The sequence below is a fragment of the Pygocentrus nattereri genome, chromosome 3, assembly GCF_015220715.1.
Source record: "Pygocentrus nattereri isolate fPygNat1 chromosome 3, fPygNat1.pri, whole genome shotgun sequence".
Classification (NCBI taxonomy): Eukaryota; Metazoa; Chordata; class Actinopteri; order Characiformes; family Serrasalmidae; genus Pygocentrus; species Pygocentrus nattereri.
In genome coordinates this window covers 28,535,515-28,557,237 of record NC_051213.1, presented here as the reverse complement: position 1 = coordinate 28,557,237, position 21,723 = coordinate 28,535,515, and the positions used below count along the sequence as shown (strand labels likewise).

Genomic DNA, 21,723 nt, shown 5'->3' with positions numbered 1-21,723 from the left:
GACACAACCTACTGATCCACTGACTCCACCTCTTATAACTGCACTCTTCAGATAACTATAACACCACACACAACAACCTACTGATCCACTGACTCCACCTCTTATAACTACACTCTACAGATAACTATAACACTACACACAACCTACAGATCCACTGACTCCACCTCTTATAACTACACTCTACGGATAACTATAACACTAGACACAACCTAATGATCCACTGACTCCACCTCTTATACTTACATTCTACAGATAACTATAACACTACACACAACCTACTGATCCACTGACTCCACCTCTTATAACTACACTCTACAGATAACTATAACTCTACACACAACAACCTACTGATCCACTGACTCCACCTCTTATAACTACACTCTACAGATAACTATAACACCACACACAACCTACAAATCCACTGACTCCACCTCTTATAAATACACTCTACAGATAACTATAACACCACACACAACAACCTACTGATCCACTGACTCCACCTCTTATAACCACACTCTACAGATAACTATAACACCACACACAACCTACTAATCCACTGACTCTACCTCTTATAACTACACTCTACAGATAACTATAACACCACACACAACAACCTACTGATCCACTGACTCCACCTCTTATAACTACACTCTTCAGATAACTATAACCCCACACACAACAACCTACTGATCCACTGACTCCACCTCTTATAACTACACACTACAGATAACTATAACACCACACACAACAACCTACTGATCCACTGACTCCACCTCTTATAATTACACTCTACAGATAACTATAACACCACACACAACAACCTACTGATCCACTGACTCCACCTCTTATAACTACACTCTACAGATAACTATAACACTAAACACAAACTACTGATCCACTGACTCCACCTCTTATAACTACACTCTACAGATAACTATAACACCACACACAACCCACTGATCCACTGACTCCACCTCTTATAACCACACTCTACAGATAACTATAACACCACACACAACAACCTACTGATCCACTGACTCCACCTCTTATAATTACACTCTACAGATAACTATAACACCACACACAACAACCTACTGATCCACTGCCTCCACCTCTTATAACTACACTCTACAGATAATTATAAGACCACACACAACCTACTGATTCACTGACTCCACCTCTTATAACTACACTCTACAGATAACTATAACACCACACAAAAACCTACTGATCCACTGACTCCACCACTTATAACTACACTCTACAGATAACTATAACACCACACACAACAACCTACTGATCCACTGACTCCACCACTTATAACTACACTCTACAGATAACTATAACACCACACACAACCCACTGATCCACTGACTCCACCTCTTATAACTACACTCTACTGATAACTATAACACTACACACATCCTACTGATCCACTGACTCCACCTCTTATAACTGCACTCTACAGATAACTATAACACCACACACAACAACCTACTGATCCACTGACTCCACCTCTTAAAATTACACTCTACAGATAACTATAACACTACACACAACCTACTGATCCACTGACTCCACCTCTTATAACTACACTCTACAGATAACTATAACACTACTCACAACCTACTGATCCACTGACTCCACCTCTTATAACTACACTCTTCAGATAACTATAACACCACACACAACAACCTACTGATCCACTGACTCCACCTCTTATAATTACACTCTACAGATAACTATAACACCACACACAACAACCTACTGATCCACTGACTCCACCTCTTATAATTACACTCTACAGATAACTATAACACCACACACAACAACCTATTGATCCACTGACTCCACCTCTTATAACTACACTCTACAGATAACTATAACACCACACACAACAACCTACTGATCCACTGACTCCACCTCTTATAATTACACTGTACAGATAACTATAACACCACACACAACAACCTACTGATCCACTGACTCCACCTCTTATAACCACACTCTACAGATAACTATAACACCACACACAACAACCTACTGATCCACTGACTCCACCTCTTATAACTACACTCTACAGATAACTATAACACCACACACAACAACCTACTGATCCACTGACTCCACCTCTTATGAATACACTCTACAGATAACTATAACACCACACACAACCTACTAATCCACTGACTCCACCTCTTATAACTACACTCTTCAGATAACTATAACCCCACACACAACAACCTACTGATGCACTGACTCCACCTCTTATAATTACACTCTACAGATAACTATAACAACACACACAACAACCTACTGATCCACTGACTCCACCTCTTATAATTACACTCTACAGATAACTATAACACCACACACAACAACCTACTGATCCACTGACTCCACCTCTTATAACTACACTCTACAGATAACTATAACACTACAAACAACCTACTGATCCACTGACTCCACCTCTTATAACAACACTCTACAGATAACTATAACACCACACACAACCCACTGATCCACTGACTCCACCTCTTATAACCACAATCTACAGATAACTATAACACCACACACAACAACCTACTGATCCACTGACTCCACCTCTTATAATTACACTCTACAGATAACTATAACACCACAAACAACAACCTACTGATCCACTGACTCCACCTCTTATAATTACACTCTACAGATAACTATAACACCACACACAACAACCTACTGATCCACTGACTCCACCTCTTATAACTACACTCTACAGATAACTATAACACTACACACAACCTACTGATCCACTGACTCCACCTCTTATAACTACACTCTACAGATAACTATAACACCACAAACAATAACCTACTGATCCACTGACTCCACCTCTTATAACTACACTCTACAGACAACTATAACTCTACACACAACAACCTACTGATCCACTGACTCCACCTCTTATAACTACACTCTACAGATAACTATAACACCACACACAACCTACAAATCCACTGACTCCACCTCTTATAAATACACTCTACAGATAACTATAACACCACACACAACAACCTACTGATCCACTGACTCCACCTCTTATAACCACACTCTACAGATAACTATAACACCACACACAACCTACTAATCCACTGACTCCACCTCTTATAACTACACTCTACAGATAACTATAACACCACACACAACAACCTATTGATCCACTGACTCCACCTCTTATAACTACACACTACAGATAACTATAACACCACACACAACAACCTACTGATCCACTGACTCCACCTCTTATAATTACACTCTACAGATAACTATAACACCACACACAACCCACTGATCCACTGACTCCACCTCTTATAACCACACTCTACAGATAACTATAACACCACACACAACAACCTACTGATCCACTGACTCCACCTCTTATAATTACACTCTACAGATAACTATAACACCACAAACAATAACCTACTGATCCACTGACTCCACCTCTTATAACTACACTCTACAGACAACTATAACACCACACACAACAACCTACTGATCCACTGACTCCACCTCTTATAATTACACTCTACAGATAACTATAACACCACACACAACAACCTACTGATCCACTGACTCCACCTCTTATAACTACACTCTACAGATAACTATAACACCACACACAAAAACCTACTGATCCACTGCCTCCACCTCTTATAACTACACTCTACAGATAACTATAACACCACACACAACAACCTACTGATCCACTGACTCCACCTCTTATAACTACACTCTACAGATAACTATAACACTACACACAACCTACTGATCCACTGACTCAACCTCTTATAACTACACTCTACAGATAACTATAACACCACACACAACCCACTGATCCACTGACTCCACCTCTTATAACCACACTCTACAGATAACTATAACACCACACAACAACCTACTGATCCACTGCCTCCACCTCTTATAACTACACTTTACAGATAACTATAACACTACACACAACCTACTGATCCACTGACTCCACCTCTTATAACTACACTCTACAGATAACTATAACACCACACACAACCCACTGATCCTCTGACTCCACCTCTTATAACCACACTCTACAGATAACTATAACACCACACACAACAACCTACTGATCCACTGACTCCACCTCTTATAATTACACTCTACAGATAACTATAACACCACACACAACAACCTACTGATCCACTGACTCCACCTCTTATAACCACACTCTACAGATATCTATAACACCACACACAACAACCTACTGATCCACTGCCTCCACCTCTTATAACTACACTCTACAGATAACTATAACACCACACACAACAACCTACTGATCCACTGACTCCACCTCTTATAACCACACTCTACAGATAACTATAACACCACACACAACAACCTACTGATCCACTGCCTCCACCTCTTATAACTACACTCTACAGATAATTATAACACCACACACAACCTCCTGATCCGCTGACTCCACCTCTTATAACTACACTCTACAGATAACTATAACACCACACACAACAATCTACTGATCCACTGACTCCACCTCTTATAACCACACTCTACAGATAACTATAACACTACACACAACCTACTGATCCACTGACTCCACCGCTTATAACTACACTCTACAGATAACTATAACACCACACACAACAACCTACTGATCCACTGACTCCACCTCTTATAACTACACTCTACAGATAACTATAACACCACACACAACAATCTACTGATCCACTGACTCCACCTCTTATAACTACACTCTACAGATAACTATAACACCACATAACATCCTACTGATCCACTGACTCCACCACTTATAACTACACTCTACAGATAACTATAACACCACACACAACAACCTACTGATCCACTGACTCCACCGCTTATAACTACACTCTACAGATAACTATAACACCACACACAACAATCTACTGATCCACTGACTCCACCTCTTATAACTACACTCTACAGATAACTATAACACCACATAACATCCTACTGATCCACTGACTCCACCACTTATAACTACACTCTACAGATAACTATAACACCACACACAACAACCTACTGATCCACTGACTCCACCTCTTATAACTACACTCTACAGATAACTATAACACCACACACAACAACCTACTGATCCACTGACTCCACCTCTTATAATTACACTCTACAGATAACTATAACACCACACACAACAACCTACTGATCCACTGACTCCACCTCTTATAACTACACTCTACAGATAACTATAACACTAGACACAACCTACTGATCCACTGACTCCACCTCTTATAACTACACTCTACAGATAACTATAACACCACACACAACCCACTGATCCACTGACTCCACCTCTTATAACCACACTCTACAGATAACTATAACACCACACACAACAACCTACTGATCCACTGACTCCACCTCTTATAACTACACTTTACAGATAACTATAACACTACACACAACCTACTGATCCACTGACTCCACCTCTTATAACTACACTCTACAGATAACTATAACACCACACACAACCCACTGATCCACTGACTCCACCTCTTATAACCACACTCTACAGATAACTATAACACCACACACAACAACCTACTGATCCACTGCCTCCACCTCTTATAACTACACTCTACAGATAACTATAACACCACACACAACAACCTACTGATCCACTGACTCCACCTCTTATAATTACACTCTACAGATAACTATAACACCACACACAACAACCTACTGATCCACTGACTCCACCTCTTATAACCACACTCTACAGATAACTATAACACCACAAACAATAACCTACTGATCCACTGACTCCACCTCTTATAACTACACTCTACAGACAACTATAACACCACACACAACAACCTACTGATCCACTGACTCCACCTCTTATAATTACACTCTACAGATAACTATAACACCACACACAACAACCTACTGATCCACTGACTCCACCTCTTATAACTACACTCTACAGATAACTATAACACCACACACAACAACCTACTGATCCACTGCCTCCACCTCTTATAACTACACTCTACAGATAACTATAACACCACACACAACAACCTACTGATCCACTGACTCCACCTCTTATAACTACACTCTACAGATAACTATAACACTACACACAACCTACTGATCCACTGACTCCACCTCTTATAACTACACTCTACAGATAACTATAACACCACACACAACCCACTGATCCACTGACTCCACCTCTTATAACCACACTCTACAGATAACTATAACACCACACAACAACCTACTGATCCACTGCCTCCACCTCTTATAACTACACTTTACAGATAACTATAACACTACACACAACCTACTGATCCACTGACTCCACCTCTTATAACTACACTCTACAGATAACTATAACACCACACACAACCCACTGATCCTCTGACTCCACCTCTTATAACCACACTCTACAGATAACTATAACACCACACACAACAACCTACTGATCCACTGACTCCACCTCTTATAATTACACTCTACAGATAACTATAACACCACACACAACAACCTACTGATCCACTGACTCCACCTCTTATAACCACACTCTACAGATATCTATAACACCACACACAACAACCTACTGATCCACTGACTCCACCTCTTATAACTACACTCTACAGATAACTATAACACCACACACAACAACCTACTGATCCACTGACTCCACCTCTTATAACCACACTCTACAGATAACTATAACACCACACACAACAACCTACTGATCCACTGCCTCCACCTCTTATAACTACACTCTACAGATAATTATAACACCACACACAACCTCCTGATCCGCTGACTCCACCTCTTATAACTACACTCTACAGATAACTATAACACCACACACAACAATCTACTGATCCACTGACTCCACCTCTTATAACTACACTCTACAGATAACTATAACACTACACACAACCTACTGATCCACTGACTCCACCGCTTATAACTACACTCTACAGATAACTATAACACCACACACAACAACCTACTGATCCACTGACTCCACCGCTTATAACTACACTCTACAGATAACTATAACACCACACACAACAATCTACTGATCCACTGACTCCACCTCTTATAACTACACTCTACAGATAACTATAACACCACATAACATCCTACTGATCCACTGACTCCACCACTTATAACTACACTCTACAGATAACTATAACACCACACACAACAACCTACTGATCCACTGACTCCACCGCTTATAACTACACTCTACAGATAACTATAACACCACACACAACAATCTACTGATCCACTGACTCCACCTCTTATAACTACACTCTACAGATAACTATAACACCACATAACATCCTACTGATCCACTGACTCCACCACTTATAACTACACTCTACAGATAACTATAACACCACACACAACAACCTACTGATCCACTGACTCCACCTCTTATAACTACACTCTACAGATAACTATAACACCACACACAACAACCTACTGATCCACTGACTCCACCTCTTATAATTACACTCTACAGATAACTATAACACCACACACAACAACCTACTGATCCACTGACTCCACCTCTTATAACTACACTCTACAGATAACTATAACACTAGACACAACCTACTGATCCACTGACTCCACCTCTTATAACTACACTCTACAGATAACTATAACACCACACACAACCCACTGATCCACTGACTCCACCTCTTATAACCACACTCTACAGATAACTATAACACCACACACAACAACCTACTGATCCACTGCCTCCACCTCTTATAACTACACTTTACAGATAACTATAACACTACACACAACCTACTGATCCACTGACTCCACCTCTTATAACTACACTCTACAGATAACTATAACACCACACACAACCCACTGATCCACTGACTCCACCTCTTATAACCACACTCTACAGATAACTATAACACCACACACAACAACCTACTGATCCACTGACTCCACCTCTTATAACTACACTCTACAGATAACTATAACACCACACACAACAACCTACTGATCCACTGACTCCACCTCTTATAATTACACTCTACAGATAACTATAACACCACACACAACAACCTACTGATCCACTGACTCCACCTCTTATAACCACACTCTACAGATAACTATAACACCACAAACAATAACCTACTGATCCACTGACTCCACCTCTTATAACTACACTCTACAGACAACTATAACACCACACACAACAACCTACTGATCCACTGACTCCACCTCTTATAACTACACTCTACAGATAACTATAACACCACACACAACAACCTACTGATCCACTGACTCCACCTCTTATAACTACACTCTACAGATAACTATAACACCACACACAAAAACCTACTGATCCACTGCCTCCACCTCTTATAACTACACTCTACAGATAACTATAACACCACACACAACAACCTACTGATCCACTGACTCCACCTCTTATAACTACACTCTACAGATAACTATAACACTACACACAACCTACTGATCCACTGACTCCACCTCTTATAACTACACTCTACAGATAACTATAACACCACACACAACCCACTGATCCACTGACTCCACCTCTTATAACCACACTCTACAGATAACTATAACACCACACAACAACCTACTGATCCACTGCCTCCACCTCTTATAACTACACTTTACAGATAACTATAACACTACACACAACCTACTGATCCACTGACTCCACCTCTTATAACTACACTCTACAGATAACTATAACACCACACACAACCCACTGATCCTCTGACTCCACCTCTTATAACCACACTTTACAGATAACTATAACACCACACACAACAACCTACTGATCCACTGACTCCACCTCTTATAATTACACTCTACAGATAACTATAACACCACACACAACAACCTACTGATCCACTGACTCCACCTCTTATAACCACACTCTACAGATATCTATAACACCACACACAACAACCTACTGATCCACTGCCTCCACCTCTTATAACTACACTCTACAGATAACTATAACACCACACACAACAACCTACTGATCCACTGACTCCACCTCTTATAACCACACTCTACAGATAACTATAACACCACACACAACAACCTACTGATCCACTGCCTCCACCTCTTATAACTACACTCTACAGATAATTATAACACCACACACAACCTCCTGATCCGCTGACTCCACCTCTTATAACTACACTCTACAGATAACTATAACACCACACACAACAATCTACTGATCCACTGACTCCACCTCTTATAACCACACTCTACAGATAACTATAACACTACACACAACCTACTGATCCACTGACTCCACCGCTTATAACTACACTCTACAGATAACTATAACACCACACACAACAACCTACTGATCCACTGACTCCACCTCTTATAACTACACTCTACAGATAACTATAACACCACATAACATCCTACTGATCCACTGACTCCACCACTTATAACTACACTCTACAGATAACTATAACACCACACACAACAACCTACTGATCCACTGACTCCACCGCTTATAACTACACTCTACAGATAACTATAACACCACACACAACAATCTACTGATCCACTGACTCCACCTCTTATAACTACACTCTACAGATAACTATAACACCACACACAACAACCTACTGATCCACTGACTCCACCTCTTATAACTACACTCTACAGATAACTATAACACCACATAACATCCTACTGATCCACTGACTCCACCACTTATAACTACACTCTACAGATAACTATAACACCACACACAACAACCTACTGATCCACTGACTCCACCGCTTATAACTACACTCTACAGATAACTATAACACCACACACAACAACCTACTGATCCACTGTCTCCACCTCTTATAATTACACTCTACAGATAACTATAACACCACACACAACAACCTACTGATCCACTGACTCCACCTCTTATAACTACACTCTACAGATAACTATAACACTAGACACAACCTACTGATCCACTGACTCCACCTCTTATAACTACACTCTACAGATAACTATAACACCACACACAACCCACTGATCCACTGACTCCACCTCTTATAACCACACTCTACAGATAACTATAACACCACACACAACAACCTACTGATCCACTGCCTCCACCTCTTATAACTACACTTTACAGATAACTATAACACTACACACAACCTACTGATCCACTGACTCCACCTCTTATAACTACACTCTACAGATAACTATAACACCACACACAACCCACTGATCCACTGACTCCACCTCTTATAACCACACTCTACAGATAACTATAACACCACACACAACAACCTACTGATCCACTGCCTCCACCTCTTATAACTACACTCTACAGATAACTATAACACCACACACAACAACCTACTGATCCACTGACTCCACCTCTTATAATTACACTCTACAGATAACTATAACACCACACACAACAACCTACTGATCCACTGACTCCACCTCTTATAACCACACTCTACAGATAACTATAACACCACACACAACAACCTACTGATCCACTGACTCCACCTCTTATAACCACACTCTACAGATAACTATAACACCACACACAACAACCTACTGATCCACTGCCTCCACCTCTTATAACTACACTCTACAGATAATTATAACACCACACAACAACCTACTGATCCACTGCCTCCACCTCTTATAACTACACTCTACAGATAATTATAACACCACACAACAACCTACTGATCCACTGACTCCACCTCTTATAACTACACTCTACAGATAACTGTAACACCACATAACAACCTACTGATCCACTGACTCCACCACTTATAACTACACTCTACAGATATCTATAACACCACACACAACAACCTACTGATCCACTGACTCTACCACTTATAACTACACTCTACAGATAACTATAACACTACACACAACAACCTACTGATCCACTGACTCCACCTCTTATAACTACACTCTACAGATAACTATAACACCACACACAACCCACTGATCCACTGACTCCACCTCTTATAACTACACTCTACTGATAACTATAACTCTACACACAACAACCTACTGATCCACTGACTCCACCTCTTGTAATTACACTCTACAGATAACTATAACACTACACACAACCTACTGATCCACTGACTCCACCTCTTATAACTACACTCTACAGATAACTATAACACCACACACAACAACCTACTGATCCACTGACTCCACCTCTTATAACTACACTCTACAGATAACTATAACACCACACACAACCCACTGATCCACTGACTCCACCTCTTATAACTACACTCTACTGATAACTATAACTCTACACACAACAACCTACTGATCCACTGACTCCACCTCTTGTAATTACACTCTACAGATAACTATAACACTACACACAACCTACTGATCCACTGACTCCACCTCTTATAACTACACTCTACAGATAACTACAACACCACACACAACAACCTACTGATCCACTGACTCCACCTCTTATAACTACACTCTACAGATAACTATAACACTACACACAACCTACTGATCCACTGACTCCACCTCTTATAACTACACTCTACAGATAACTATAACACCACACACAACCCACTGATCCACTGACTCCACCTCTTATAACCACACTCTACAGATAACTATAACACCACACACAACAACCTACTGATCCACTGCCTATACCTCTTATAACTACACTCTACAGATAACTATAACACCACACACAACAACCTACTGATCCACTGACTCCACCTCTTATAATTACACTCTACAGATAACTATAACACCACACACAACAACCTACTGATCCACTGACTCCACCTCTTATAACAACACTCTACAGATAACTATAACACCACACACAACAACCTACTGATCCACTGCCTCCACCTCTTATAACTACACTCTACAGATAACTATAACACCACATAACAACCTACTGATCCACTGACTCCACCACTTATAACTACACTCTACAGATAATTATAACACCACACACAACCTACTGATCCGCTGACTCCACCTCTTATAACTACACTCTACAGATAACTATAACACTACACACAACAACCTACTGATCCACTGACTCCACCTCTTATAACTACACTCTACAGATAACTATAACACCACATAACAACCTACTGATCCACTGACTCCACCACTTATAACTACACTCTACAGATAACTATAACACCACACACAACAACCTACTGATCCACTGACTCCACCACTTATAACTACACTCTACAGATAACTATAACACCACACACAACAACCTACTGATCCACTGACTCCACCGCTTATAATTACACTCTACAGATAACTATAACACTACACACAACCCACTGATCCACTGACTCCACCTCTTATAACTACACTCTACTGATACCTATAATTCTACACACAACAACCTACTGATCCACTGACTCCACCTCTTATAACTACACTCTACAGATAACTATAACACTACACACAACCTACTGATCCACTGACTCCACTGCTTATAACTACACTCTACAGATAACTATAACACCACACACAACAACCTACTGATCCACTGACTCCACCTCTTATATCTACACTCTACAGATAACTATAACACTACACACAACCTACCCTGTGGGTATCCCTCACAAATATGTGTATTATAGTTAAACCGTTGTATATATATTAAAGCTTTTTTTGTGTTAAGGATAGCTTTTCCATTTTTCTTTTGTGGAGATTTATGGGAATTCTGTGATTATTTTTAAAGGAATGTACTATAAATTACACAGTAAACTGTTAAGAATAGACATCAGCAATTTATGTCAAAGTACCACACTATAATGTAACATTACAGTCATTGTTTATAATATGTCACTTTTACAGCTGACAAAAACACTTCTGATGTGAATAGTGCTGGTGAAAAATCAGTGTAATTTAACAACCACATGTACACTCACACACACAGGCACAGAGCAGAGAGAGCTTGAATGTCAAGTGACCCAGTCCTTGCTGTGTAAATGGCAAACACACACACACACACACACACACACACACACACACACACACACACACACACACACACACACACACACAGACACACAGACACACACACACACACACACACACACACACACACACACACACACACACACACACACACACACACACACACACAGAAACAGGACTCACCCCTGGCAGTGTCTTTTGCTCATGCAGAGCTGTCTGGGCTTTGAGGGCTGACTCCCGTGCACAGTATGTCAGAAAGGCACATCCTAAAAGATGGAGAAAGAGAGAGAGAAATTATGTTCACTGATAAAAAAAGAAATAATAATATTACTAATTGAAATTCAGCGGCAGCTTTAATCACTATAAGTTCTCACTGCTAGAAGCAAAGTCCCATCAACAGTATAGCAGTTACAGCACAGCTCACAACTCTTTGTTACAGTTAAACACAGCTCATTATTAGACTTAGAATTACACCTTAAAATTTACACCACAGTTGTGCTAGCATTCACTAGTAGTTCAATAACTCAGTTAGGCAATAGCTCAATACTCTAATTATCTCGTGTACCCGACAGTTCACTATAATAGTTACACCACAGCCCAATATTGCAGTTACTTCCCAACTGTTTATTCCAGACCCATTGGTTTGTTATTACAGTTACACTACAACTCACTAAAACAATCACACTTAAGCTTACTGAAACAATTACAGTACAGCTCACAAAAAATACACTACAGCTCACAAATAAATTTACACTACAGTTCACTAAAGCAATTACACTACAGTTCACTAATACATTTACGCCACAGTTCACTAAAACAATTATATTACAGATCACTAATACACTTACAGAACAGTTCACTAAAACAATTACACTACAGTTCACTAATACATTCACACTACAGTTCACTAAAACAATTACACTACAGCTCACTAATACATTCACACTACAGTTCACTAAAACAATTACACTACAGCTCACTAATACATTCACACTACAGTTCACTAAAACAATTACACTACAGCTCACTAATACATTCACACTACAGTTCACTAAAACAATTACACTACAGCTCACTAATACATTTACACTACAGTTCACTAAAACAATTACATTAAAGCTTTTTTTTTGTCACATGACAGCTCAATATTAAGAGTTACTCTACAGCTCATTAATATATGTGCATCACACACACACACACACACACACACACACACACACACACACACACACACACACACACACACACACACACACACACATATATACACAAAAGGCAGGAAGCTTTCTGAAAGGCTTTATCTCCATTATAATGACGGTATGTAAAACTCAACACTAACACATCAATCCCTCACAGAGACTAGTTGTGTGTGTATGAGAGAGAGAGAGTTTTGAGATGTCCTATAAATGGATGAGTAGCTATTCACTGACCTGTTTTACAGAACACACTTAACCACAGCCACCTGCAGTTTCCCTCCACCCCAGTTCTGGATCACTATGACCAGAAGAGAACAGAGGACAATGGCCTCCTTCATGGTCCTCTACATGGGTAGAGGTCTGCAGAAGAAACATCTACATGCACTGAACAACAATCTCAGCAGTGGAAGCCCAAGACTCTGACGCAGGGCCAGCCACCACGTAAACATGGTCTTCCCAATGCCTCCAGTTACTGCATCTGAAGGCTCAATCCCAATCACACATTAACCTGCAGGCTTCTAGCCAAAGGCAGCAAACATTATTACTCATTTCAGTCCCTGCTTCTTTACAGAGGCAAACAACACATTTGAGTAAATGCTGCAACTCTGTGTGCTCTGATTATCAGTGCCTCTTGTGTGTACTCAATCTGGGACACTTGACATGATGTAAAAAATAGTGAACACCAACATTCTCACATGTAACTAGTTATAAACACTCAAATCAAAAGAACAAAACCATAATCCAAATGTCCTTCCCTGTTTTCCCTGTCCACCACCAAGCTCTCCCTGCTCTGTCTACTCTCCTCCCTAGTCCTGCCTTCTAATCAGTGTTCTCCAGCCATGTCCTGTTTGAAATAACCTGCTACATATAGTTTGCATATACATTCTGCTCAAAAATAATTAGTAAAGTGCATGCAGTGTTCTTTAGTGTGCCACTAAGACACTCAGATGACATAGAGCTATGGTCAAATATTCCAGTATGCAGCCACAGCTATCTTCATGATAAACAGCATCCCATTACTCAACAAGACAATTTTGTGAGAAAGTTACCATGGACATAGTCAAGCGACCCTGTTGTACAGAACACAGTACATTATAATAATTGTTACATACTTGATTCTGTACTGTAAGCCACTATGAGGAGTAACATGCAGTACACAGAATTACTTCAATATGCAGTATACAGTACACAGGATGCTATTTCGAACACAGTGTCTATGTATATTGTAGCTGTCCAAAGAAAAACAAATATCTCCAAAGTAATAACTTTATAGGAGAGGACATTCTTTACTTTCAATATAAGTTAATAGAAAGAGATTTAATTCTAAGCAGTTTTGGAGAATTTCTATTGGTCCAATCATCATGAACTTTTCATGCAATGTAAAGGAGAGCTGCTGAACTCAAATGATGCAGAAAAGTAAAACAGCATAAAATGGAGATGCAGGTTTTTCATTGGACAGTGACGTGTGTAGCTCTTGTGTTTCTTATCTCTTTGTAAGGTCTTGTGTGTGACTGTGTGTTTGCCTCATTGCTCCAACATTTGTCATGTCAACATACAGTTCTTTCGCTTGTTAACTTGTTAGTCTTGTTCTCGGGTTTTAGTTTATTTCATACCTTTCTGGTTTTCTTTGTCTAGCCATGTGTTTACTCCTAGTGCTTTGTTTTGATTCTAACAAAATACTGGTGCTTACATCCACCATCTCCCACCTCATCAGTGTGACAAAGCAAAACCATCACTTTTAAGTTACGCACACTGAAACTGACAACAAGCAAACATCTGAGCATGTCTTCTGTAAAAACAATGGCCTGGGAGCACCAGATTTTGCTCACTTTAAACCTTGTCTTATGCCAAAAGAAGATATTCAATGACTCTAAGTTGTTGTTTTAGGTTTTTCATGTTAAGAGTTTTAGCATATCTCCTTGTTCTGCCCAGATAAGCTTCAAAATCTCCCTACCTTTATGCATGCCAGTGTATTTGTCCTTGATCACTGTCAGCTCATAGATTTTCCCGAACTGCTCGAAGATGGGCTTGAGGTCCTTCTCCTCTAGATTCCGTGGGATCTGCCCGATGAAGAGCTTTATTGCGTCGGCCTCCTTCATTGGGACGGTGGACAGAGCAGCGCCCAAACTCACCAGGACACCAGTGGCGGCAGGAGTTAAGGACGAGTCTCTGTGGAAAACGTGAATTAAAAATGTGAATTTATAATGAACACAAAATGTGACTCAAATATGTGTAAAGTGCCTAGAAAAACATTCTTATATGCCAAGAAATCTGCTGAAACAATGGAACAAAGCCACACACTTTTGCCAGTGACAACAACAATTATGCAAATGATATTACGCTATTAAAAGGCAGTCATGGCATCTATCATGCTTTGGATAATATAATAATGCAATTTTCTCATGATTACCTGACTTCTGTGTTTTCGTGGAGCTGGCTGTAAAAGGCACAGAGAGAACCACACGTTTATTCAGATCCAGAGGGGATGCACTTCCTTTGTTTAACCCGCGCAGGGAGCAGAGCGGCTGGAGCCTCTGGAGGTGGAGGAGGAGGAGGAAGAGGAGGAGGAGGAGTGCTTTTGTCCGCCTCGGTTAACGTAACAGTAGCATGCACACACACACACACACACACACGCATACAAGCTGTGCATGTGTGCATGACACACATACACTACACATACATGGTCATATACACACAGTCACACATACATACATCACACATAAATAGGCAACATGCTTCGTACACACAAAGAATGGGTCTGTCTGTGTGCATATATATATATATATATATATATATATATATATATATATATATATATATATATATATACACTCACACACATGCACGCACACAGGCACACACACACACACACAATATATATATATATACTGACATATATATATATATATATATATATATATATATACACACACACACACACACACACACACACACACACACACACATATATATATAGTATAGATACACCATACAACCTACATATACTTGCTAGATGTACACAGGCTACACACACACACACACACTACATATATACATACATGATTTAGATGATATTAATAAAATCGTACCAGTTACTTCTGTTGGATTGAGGTGATTCCTCTCGAGCTCCCGTTCTACTCTCTCGATGTAAACTATGTCTCTGTGCTCTCGCTCTCTCTCTCTCTCTCTCTCTCTCTCTCTCTCTCTCTCTCTCCTCTGATCTAAACCAGTCTAGCCTCACTTTAGTCCTAACCCTACCAAACACGGTCAGCTGATCAGCAGTCCTCTATCTTCAGTCTTACAGGTCGGGTGGTGTAGCGGTTCGATCTGTTCTCATCCCTCCGGCCCGCTTCACTTCCTCCAGCGCTGTGATCAGAACCCCCTTCTGCTGCGATTCTCAGCTCACTGATCACTTTCAGTCTGAAAACGCAGCCACAGTCACGCAGACAGTGATTTCCCTGCTGCTTTTGGTATGGTTTTCTCCTCCACGTCCCCCTGCCTCTCTGTCCCTCTCTGTCCCTCCTCTCTCTTTCTCTTTCTTCAGCTGTTGACAGGATCGTGATGTAGCCCGCAGGGATCGTCAACAACTTACGGTGTGAAATACCACGAAAACATACAGACCTTTTATTTCCTTTACTTCTGCTTTCACTACGGGGGCTTTTGTCAGTTCGTGTTCGTCAATGCTGGAGAGCTGGATCTCTAGAGAGGAAACTGCATTGTCATTTCGGCCTTTGCTGTTGATTCAGAGCATTTTTCGTTTCTGACGCCTGTGTTCACTTGGCTGATGGTGCCTGACATGCACAGAACCTCCCATTGTTCTCGTCGCGAGCTCTGGCCGTGGTGCTGAAGATCACACGCACACACATACTCACGCGCAAAAACGCGCGCACGCACACGCACACGCACGGAAATATATAGTCAGGTGAAGGAGTAAATACACCTCATGAAAAGTGTAGACTTTTTCAACATATTCACAGACACAGATTTCAGACATCGCTGACAGACAAAGATTATAGAATTTACGTTTAACATTTTTGTCATCCTTTATATAATTAAAATGAACAGCGTTACATGGAAAAAGTAAGCACCATATTTCACTACTTCATGTGTATCAAATTGCAATCAGGTCTACCCAATCAGGTGCTAATGATTAATGGATGTCTTAGAGGAGCTTGTCTAATGTAAACCTCAGATATCTGGTCTGGTTTGCTGGTTGTCATTAGAGTGTTTGGTATCATCATGCCTAGATCAAAAGCGCTCTCTCAGGCCTTCAGAAAGGAGGCTGTGGACGTCTGTGTGTCTGAAAAGGGGTTTCAGAAAATATCCAAAATATTGGAAGCCAATCCTTCCGCTGTCTGGAAGATCATCTACAAATGGAGTCTCTAAGAACCCTAAAATCTCATCACAGGATCTACAGGTAGCTCCTGCCACTGTTGATGTAAAAGTGGATGAAAAAAACTGCACAAATTTGACTTCATTGGAGGGGCACCAGGAGGAAGTCTTCACTGTCTAAAAAGAACATCAGGGCAAGATTAAAGTTAAAGCATATGCATATACTGTACTATGGAAAAGTCAGAGACCACCCTTCAATTATTTAATTTCAGAATGGCCAAATTATTAATTTATTAGGAGGCTTTACTATATATAATATATTAGATCTAATATAATCCACTTGCTTTAGGAAGTGGAAAGTCAAAGGAAAATAAGTGAAAAAAGTGGAGCTTACAGACACTGGAGCTCAAAAAATGATTAATAGACAGATATGAAATATGACTCTTGCAAGACTTGGTAGACCACCAAAACTGTCAATATTAGACAAACAGTTCTTATAGCTTTCATCCTTGAGAGAGGGGAGAAAATCAAGCTCCACTCTCGCTTTAGCTCTGACCATCCTTCCACTGTGAGAAGACAACTCAACACTATGAATCTGAAAGGGTGTCTAGGTCAAGATGCCCCTACTGATGAAATAATAAAAAAAAAACATTTGCAAATAAAACAAAAGAGCTGCTGGTGTTCTAGGGACAATAGACTGACCACCCCATAGTTCAGACCCCAACATCACTGAATGTGTTTGGCATAATTTGTATCATTAAATATTATTGCTGATTTATTTATCCATCCACCCATCCATTTTCTAAGCTGCTTCTCCTTCAGGGTCACAGGGGGTTGGGTGCTGGAGCCTATCCCAGCGGTCATCGGGCGGAAGGCAGGATACACCCTGGACAGGTCGCCAGCCCATCGCAGGGCAGACAGACAGACACAGACAGTCATTCACACCCAGGCAATTTAGCACGTTTAAATTATGGGAGGAAACACACGCAGACATGGGGAGAACATGCAAACTCCACACAGAGAGGACCCCGGTCACCCGGCCGGGGAATCAAACCCAGGGCCTCCTCGCTGTGAGGCGACAGCGCTAAGGTGTATTAAAAGACACAATGCTTTTTGTCCAAACACTGAAAATGAATAACTTTGTATTTAGTGGTCTTTTGACTGGAAATTAAATAAATGAAAGGTGGTCTATGACTTTTGGGATAAAATTTGCATAGACGTGTATCATCATCATCATCATCATCGTTGTTAACCGCTTAGTCCAGATAGGGTCATGGTAGCAGTGAATCCCAGACGACCCTGTCCCCCGCAACTTCCTCCAGCTCATTCCAAGGGACCCCTAGCCGCTCCCAGGTCCCCCTCCAGTGGGTCCTAGGATGACCCCAGGGTCTTATCCTGGTAGGCCATGCCTACCCCCACTGGGAGGCGTCCATGGGGCATCCAGATCAGATGCCCGAACCACCTCAGCTGGCTCCTCCCAATGCGGAGGAGTAGTGGCTCTACACCAAGCTCCTCCCGGATGGCTGAGCTCTTCACCCTATCGAATATAGTGTAGCCCGCCACCCTGCAAAGAAAGCTCATTTATCATTCTTTCGGTCATTACCCACAGCTCATGACCATAGGTGAGGGTCGGGATGTAGACCGACCGGTAAACAGAAAGCTTCGCCTTATGGCTCAGCTCCCTCTTCACAACTACAGTCCAGTACAATTACTGCATTACTACTGCCGCCTCTCATGATCCCTCTTCCCATCACTCATGAACAAGACCCCAAGATACTTAATCTCCTCCACCTGGGGCAAGTCCTTTCCCCTTACCTGGAGTGGGCATGCCATCCTTTTCTGGACTAAGACCATGGACCCTTTCCTGGATCGGGGCCTTATCGTGGCGGAAGGGCTTGTGTGGTCTAGGGATCTTTAGAGCTAAGTCGTCAGGAGTAATATGCTCCTGGTTGGGTCTCCCAGGGAGAACAGGTCTGGAGTGAAGACCCAGATTAACATGATCCAAAACCCCACCATGAAAAACAGAAAATCGTGTACCCTTCCTGGGAGAGGGTCACCGGGACCTACCCCTGGAGCCAGGTCTGGGGGTAGTGTCGCTCGGTGGGTGCCTGGTGACTGGGCAGCCCACGTAACCCGGCTGGGCTCAGCGCGTAGAGGTAATGTGGGGAGACCATGTGGGCCCACCACCCGCAAGGTCCAGCATGGGGGAGCAGCACAGTGCTGTATAGGCAGTGGGAGATTGCAGGGGGCCTTTGTGGCCTAGGCCCCTGTGGCAGAAACTAGACATGTATCATTGATAAACTTATACACTCAGATACATTCAAACACCCTTAACACATGCTTTTCCTGATGTACATCAGCAGATTGTAGATGTGTGGATGAATGTTAATGTGTGAGGGCAACATTAGGCTACAATCTCCAGATTACACCATAATCTCTGAACTTCACACTCACAGTGATGCTAAGTACAGCGGAGATCTGGATGGCAGCATCATAGGCTGTTTGAGCTCAGTGTGCCTCTGTCCTTGGTGCTGGAACTCACCTGGAGCATAGCTGGGCTTGGAGCACACTTAAGAGTTGTAGTACACATGCAATTTGGACACAGCATCACTGCTTAAGGCTGCTTAAGGCTTTAGTGTATTTGGAGCACACCTGGATCTGGAGCACAGCTGTTTCATCTTCAGTACAAACTTGGGACTCAGACACACTTGGGGCTTTGGAGCACAAGGCTGGAGCACATCTGGGAATAAATACATTTGGTCCTGCAACACACCTGGATCTTCACCACACCTGCAGCTGGGCCACACCTTTTTTCCCTCTGTATTCCCTTTCTGGAGCCCCGCCTCCCTGCTGCTTGCATCATGCTGTTGATGATGTCTTTGAGTTCAGAGTGATTTACTCTGAAAGGTCACCATCTGCCTCCACCATGTGCCCCCAGCTACACTCACACTCTGACATCGTTAAGTACCCCGCCAGTTTGCATGCTGTGTGTGGAGTCTTCTTTCACAGATCAAAAGCAGAAGCTGCTGTGACACAACGCTGCCCACTACTGGACTAAAGTAGCCATCGCATATATGATAAGCTTGTGATGTGGAGTGAAAAGATACAGACC

The 21,723-nt window shown here is 41.5% G+C and overlaps 1 protein-coding gene across 8 annotated transcripts in view; it reads right to left on the bottom strand.

The window, feature by feature from the left end:
* The window catches only part of celf3b (cugbp, Elav-like family member 3b), a 47,577-nt gene extending 29,616 nt beyond the window's left edge, over positions 1 to 17,961 (bottom strand). For 3 of the 8 annotated variants that reach the window (XR_005130094.1, XR_005130095.1, XR_001856500.2), the window contains exons 1-4: positions 17,369 to 17,958; positions 16,690 to 16,813; positions 16,234 to 16,448; positions 13,267 to 13,349 (exon numbers count right to left, since the gene is read on the bottom strand). Coding sequence is in view for 4 of the 8 variants with exons in the window: in XM_017681820.2 (XP_017537309.2) it covers positions 13,267 to 13,349; positions 16,234 to 16,378 (228 nt within the window). In the remaining 4 variants the exon portion in view is untranslated. Of the gene's footprint in view, positions 1 to 13,266; positions 13,350 to 16,233; positions 16,449 to 16,689; positions 16,814 to 17,368 lie in introns of all 8 variants that reach the window. The other 5 variants (XR_005130096.1, XM_017681820.2, XM_017681819.2 and 2 more) reach the window with 5 other exon arrangements.
* Between the last annotated feature and the right edge of the window lie 3,762 nt (positions 17,962 to 21,723).